The sequence below is a fragment of the Sinocyclocheilus rhinocerous genome, unplaced genomic scaffold (assembly GCF_001515625.1).
Source record: "Sinocyclocheilus rhinocerous isolate Xijiao unplaced genomic scaffold, SAMN03320098_v1.1 scaffold1931, whole genome shotgun sequence".
Lineage (NCBI taxonomy): Eukaryota > Metazoa > Chordata > Actinopteri > Cypriniformes > Cyprinidae > Sinocyclocheilus > Sinocyclocheilus rhinocerous.
The window spans coordinates 89827-96956 of record NW_015662696.1 but is presented as its reverse complement, the minus strand read 5'-3'; the positions used below and the strand labels follow the sequence as shown (position 1 = coordinate 96956).

At 37.7% G+C, this 7130-nt stretch overlaps 1 protein-coding gene across 1 annotated transcript in view; it reads left to right on the top strand.

Moving 5' to 3' along the window:
* pggt1b (protein geranylgeranyltransferase type I, beta subunit) overlaps positions 1-6868 on the top strand; it is a 17986-nt gene extending 11118 nt beyond the window's left edge. The window contains exons 8-9 of the mRNA XM_016538357.1: positions 2948-3056; positions 5880-6868. Coding sequence (XP_016393843.1) covers positions 2948-3056; positions 5880-6028 — 258 coding nt within the window. The 3' untranslated portion in view covers positions 6029-6868. The remainder of the gene's footprint in view (positions 1-2947; positions 3057-5879) is intronic.
* The last annotated feature ends 262 nt before the right edge of the window (positions 6869-7130 follow it).

Here is a 7130-nt window from a genome sequence, read left to right as displayed (position 1 = left end):
CACACACACACACTCACACACTCACTCACACACTCACTCACACACACTCACACACACACACACTCACACACTCACTCACACACTCACTCACACACACTCACACACACACACACTCACACACTCACTCACACACTCACTCACACACACTCACACACACACACACTCACACACTCACTCACACACTCACTCACACACACTCACACACACACACACTCACACACTCACTCACACACTCACTCACACACACTCACACACACACACACTCACACACTCACTCACACACTCACTCACACACACTCACACACACACACACTCACACACTCACTCACACACTCACTCACACACACTCACACACACACACACTCACACACTCACTCACACACTCACTCACACACACTCACACACACACACACTCACACACTCACTCACACACTCACTCACACACACTCACACACACACACACTCACACACTCACTCACACACTCACTCACACACACTCACACACACACACACTCACACACTCACTCACACACTCACTCACACACACTCACACACACACACACTCACACACTCACTCACACACTCACTCACACACACTCACACACACACACACTCACACACTCACTCACACACTCACTCACACACACTCACACACACACACACTCACACACTCACTCACACACTCACTCACACACACTCACACACACACACACTCACACACTCACTCACACACTCACTCACACACACTCACACACACACACACTCACACACTCACTCACACACTCACTCACACACACTCACACACACACACACTCACACACTCACTCACACACTCACTCACACACACTCACACACACACACACTCACACACTCACTCACACACTCACTCACACACACTCACACACACACACACTCACACACTCACTCACACACTCACTCACACACACTCACACACACACACACTCACACACTCACTCACACACTCACTCACACACACTCACACACACACACACTCACACACTCACTCACACACTCACTCACACACACTCACACACACACACACTCACACACTCACTCACACACTCACTCACACACACTCACACACACACACACTCACACACTCACTCACACACTCACTCACACACACTCACACACACACACACTCACACACTCACTCACACACTCACTCACACACACTCACACACACACACACTCACACACTCACTCACACACTCACTCACACACACTCACACACACACACACTCACACACTCACTCACACACTCACTCACACACACTCACACACACACACACTCACACACTCACTCACACACTCACTCACACACACTCACACACACACACACTCACACACTCACTCACACACTCACTCACACACACTCACACACACACACACTCACACACTCACTCACACACTCACTCACTCACACACACACACACACGTGTTATACACACACACTCACTCACTCACTCACTCACTCACACACTCACACACACTCACACACACACACAAAACTCTTCACGGCAACCCGTCAAAATAAAAGTTCGGTTTAACTTGAACAAATTGTGTCAGAAATACATTACTATTTTACAGCAGAATGTACGGCTTACTACTACTAATAATACTATTATTATTAAAAGTTTATTTTTAAGGAATAATCACAAATTTTCTACCATGTTTTAATTTTAACAGTAAACCGCTGTTGTGAAGCACTTTTTTTTTTTTTTTGCTAAAAAAAATTTATTTAATGTTTTATGCCATCATTTGATTGCCAGAAAAATTTAAGTATGTAACACAGAAGTTCTGGGGGGAGAAAACACTAAATATTTCATAGGTTCCTATGATTAATTGATTGAATAATTAATTTTAAAAAATCCAGAAACGAATCCAGAAAAATCACTCACTCACACACTCACACACACACACACACACACACTCACTCACTCACTCACACACTCACACACACTCACACACACACACAAAACTCTTCACGGCAACCCGTCAAAATAAAAGTTCGGTTTAACTTGAACAAATTGTGTCAGAAATACATTACTATTTTACAGCAGAATGTACGGCTTACTACTACTAATAATACAATTATTATTAAAAGTTTATTTTTAAGGAATAACCAGAAATTTTCTGCCATGTATTAATTTTAACAGTAAACCGCTGTTGTGAAGCACTTTTTTTTTTTTGCTAAAAAAAATGTATTTAATGTTTTATGCCATCATTTGATCACCAGAAAAATTTAAGTATGTAACACAGAAGTTCTGGGGGGAAAAAACACTAAATATTTCATAGGTTCCTATGATTAATTGATTGAATAATTAATTTTAAAAAATCCAGAAACGAATCCAGAAAAATTAAAACGGAAAGCACGTTTGGTTAAAAAAAAAAAAATGTGTTAAACTTTTAATAAATTGCTGTTAACTGGTATAAGTTTCATGATTTCAAATAATTAGACATGCTTTTTGATGAAAAAAACTGAACCATCAAAATGGATAAAAACTGAATTTGGGAAAAAAAAAAAACTGAATTTGGGAAAAATAAAAACAGATTTCATAAGACCCTACAATAGATGAATTCTCCTTTGATTAGTTCTCAGAGTTGTTCAGCGAGTCGACCATCACTAGTACTAGTGCTGTTAGTGGTGTGATCGAATCTCTAATACTGCACTAGTGCTACACTAGTACTACACTACACTTCCGTTCCATTGACTTTCATTCATCACAAGCTCGTTCTGAAAGCTGAAGCATCTTGTGAAGATGTGTGACCAACAGAAGATCGATACGTCACGGCCAGACCTCTTAGTGGAATTAAAAGAAGAGTTTTTACATTTTGTACACATTATATGTAGAATTATGTTCAGCCTGTTGTATGAAGTGTGTGCTCTGTTGCTGAGTCGAGCATGCGCTCTTGTGTCCCGCAGCTCTTAGACGTGTTCCAGTACACTAACTTTGAGAAGAACCGGAACTACATTCTGTCCACGCAGGACCGCTTGGTGGGCGGTTTCGCTAAGTGGCCCGACAGTCATCCAGGTACAGTTACAGTTTTGTTCACAGCGCTGAAGAGCTTTTGTTTGTGTCTGTCAGTCGAAACCGCAGCGTAACCCAATGCTGCAGGCCTCCGTGTGTAACTGATGAGACGATTGTGTGCTGAGACTCGGGTTTCTGGAGATCTGACGTGTTTCCAGTGTCACCTGATGACCAGAAATCACACTGAGCTTACAATGCTGCTTTTCAGGTCAAGAGAGCTTATTGTCATGCAGCTCTTTGTAGAGACACACAAAGGAGTAGATGTTGTGCCTCGCAGGACAGCGGTGTTAGATAAATAAACATGAACATATAGAAATAGACGATACAAAAACAAGTCATCTGAATACTTTCGATTCAGTCATGTAACAACAGTACAGATACATTCAGAGCAAACCGTGTTAGGTGAGGCACTCGAGGAGCTTCATACTCATATATATATATATATATATATATTTATACTTTAATAGACCTGTATTTGATGGGGTTTATTAGGACAGGAGACCGTCTGGAGGGCACATGAGCGCTAATCATCTGTATGAATATTCATAATTGGTTGATCTTTTGACTGTAGCTCATCAGTTTCACACACTTTTTCAGCAGCTTTAGTTCCGGAAGTATTTTCCCATTCATTTCTCACATAAGGGATTATTAAAAAAGTCTTTTATTTAAAAGAATCATATTACAAACTTTGATTTGAAGTAAAGTATTTGAAAAAATCAGACCAAAACTTGCAAGATACTTGTGAAATTACATCATCAAATTAAAAATAATGGCTAAATATAAAGAAATGCTGATTGTGTGTATATAGAAACAATATATGCACTGCTGTTCAAAAGGTTGGGATCAGTACGATTTTTTTTTTCTGCATTTAGGCTGCATTTATTTGATCAAAAATACAGAAAAAAATGTAAAAATGTGAAATATTATTAGAATTTAAAACAGCTGTTTTCTGTGTGAATATCTGTTAAACTGTAATGTATTTCTGTGATGCGCAGCTGTATTTTCAGCATCATTACTCCACTCTTCAGCGTCACATGATCTTCAGAAATCAGTCTAATATTCTGCTAGAGAAACATTTCTGATTATTATCAATGTTGAAAACAGTTGTGCTGCACAATATTTTTGTGGAAACTGATGCATTTTATTTTTCAGGATTCACAGATGAATAGAAAGTTCAAAAGAACACATTTTTGTCACATTATACACTAACGTTCAAAAGTTTGGGGTTAGTAATTTATTTTTATTTATTTTTTGTTAAAGAAATCAATACTTTTATTCATCAAGGATGCATTAAATTAATCAAAAGTGACAGTAAAGACATTTATAATGTAACAAAATATTTATATTTTAAATAAATGCTGTTCTTTTGAACTTTCTGTTCATCTGTGAATCCTGAAAAATACAATGTATCACAGTTTCCTCAAAAATATTAATGTTTTCAACTGATGATAATCAGAAATGTTTCTAATAATCAGCATATTATTATGATTTCTGAAGATCATGTGACACTGAAGACTGGAGTAATGATGCTGGAAATTGAGTTTTTAATTGCTGAATTATGTAATTTGTGTGCGAGCTTTAAAGAGTAACGGCAGGATTGGCTTGTTTTGATTCTCATGATTTCTGTGCTGAATCATGGGTAACGTAATGTTTCACCAGGAGTTCCTCTGTTTAATGATTACTTAAAAAAAAAATAAGTTGAAATCATGTGTTGAAATTACAACACTGTAGCTTACAGTAGGTCTGTTTTGAAAGATTTCTAAGATATTGTTAAACGTCAGTTCCCCTGCGGAGAAAATGAATGGGATTTTTACTTCCACGCCTGTTTGTTTATTTATTTTTTGTTAAAGAAATCAATACTTTTATTCATCAAGGATGCATTAAATTAATCAAAAGTGACAGTAAAGACATTTATAATGTAACAAAATATTTATATTTTAAATAAATGCTGTTCTTTTGAACTTTCTGTTCATCTGTGAATCCTGAAAAATACAATGTATCACAGTTTCCTCAAAAATATTAATGTTTTCAACTGATGATAATCAGAAATGTTTCTAATAATCAGCATATTATTATGATTTCTGAAGATCATGTGACACTGAAGACTGGAGTAATGATGCTGGAAATTGAGTTTTTAATTGCTGAATTATGTAATTTGTGTGCGAGCTTTAAAGAGTAACGGCAGGATTGGCTTGTTTTGATTCTCATGATTTCTGTGCTGAATCATGGGTAACGTAATGTTTCACCAGGAGTTCCTCTGTTTAATGATTACTTTAAAAAAAAAATAAGTTGAAATCATGTGTTGAAATTACAACACTGTAGCTTACAGCAGGTCTGTTTTGAAAGATTTCTAAGATATTGTTAAACGTCAGTTCCCCTGCGGAGAAAATGAATGGGATTTTTACTTCCAGAAGCGACTGTTTGTGAGGCTTCGTTATCTCACCTGTACAAAAATTTTGTATTTTATATTTTAACCTTTTGTCATAATTATAAACGCACTGGTTTGCAGCGCAAATAGTTTAACTGTTTACTGCACTTTATTCTAGTTGTAGTTATTTATCTGTAGCGGCTAATGAAGCAGAAGTCTCACGTTCACAGAAAACCGCTTACTAATGCATTGAAAACGAGGCGTGTCCTGCAGGAGAGACGCTGATGACATCACGGGGTTCTGAACGGGTCAGCATGAATTATTCATGAGCTCTTAAAGACACAGTGCTGTGTTGGCACTCAGTCGGAGTGTCGTGGCGTGTGTCAGCAGCAGGTGTTGATGAGTGCCACTGATCTATTGTCTCCGTGTCTCTCCTGTCTCCGCCGTCTGCGCCTCAGACCCTCTCCACACGTACTTCGGCATCTGCGGCTTGTCTCTGATCGGAGAAGCGGAGCTGCGGAAGGTGCATCCGGCGCTGAACATCAGCATGCGGGCGTTCGAGAGTCTGCGGCAGCTGCAGGGGGCGTGGAGGCAGAAGAGCACGTGACCGCAGACTGACTCCACCGCATTAGAGCCAGCGTGAGCGCTCACACACAAGCTGATGAATAAATGATCGCATCCAGCATAATCTATTAATAAAGGTAAAACTGTCGCTCTTTAGTTGGTTTCGTCCCCGGCTCGTCTGCCAGATTCATCCTTCCTCTTCAAGCATTGTGTGATTAGTTTCTGCCTTACAGACAGATGAAGCGCTCGCAGTGATGCTCATGTTTGTACAGATGAGCTGTTTCTGGAGTAATATGCACTGTTTATCTGTTTTACGCTTTATATATATATACTGTATATTTCCATTTCATACTCTTTCTGTGAAATCATTGTCCTCTCGTGCCTCAGATGTCTTTAGGGTGTTACAGTATATTCTATATATATACACATGGCATCTCCACTTGATTGTTTCAAGGATCAAGTAATGAAATTATTTTTTCTATACTGTAATATCTAGTGTAGGAGTGACAGTCACGCTGCTCATATTTTATTATGATGTAAAGTTCAAGTGCTGAACTGACGGGCGGCGAGTGTCAATAAATGAAGAGCTTTTATCATGTCCCAGAAATAAGCGTTTATGGCAGTGCTGGTGAGAAACAAGTATTTAATAACGGTTAAATAAAAGAACTGAGTTTTCAACATGTCTGAGATTTCTTCAAGAGATTTAGCCATTATTCTTAGTCACCTCAGGACAAAAAACCCTCTGTCAAATATTACATTATATAATGTATATATATATTTTAATGACATTTTGAGGAATATCATGCATTAAGGGTTGTATGCATGTTAATTAAAATGTGTATGAGCAAAGATCACCTTGTTAAATCATTAACCTAAAATTGTATGAACTGAATAAGACGTAGGTTTTATGAGCTGAAATAAATGCAAAAATTCAGAGTTCACTCGTTCTTTATTTTTATATTGTCAGTTTTCTTTTTAATTTTAAATAGTTTTTCTTAATGTCTATATAGTTTTTATTTGTTATTTCAGTTTTAGCTTTAGTTATTTTATTACATCAAGTTAAACTAAATGAAAATGAAATGTTGCTAAAAATTAAATTTTGTTTTTTTGTTTTTTTATGTCATTTTAGCTTAACATTTCAACTA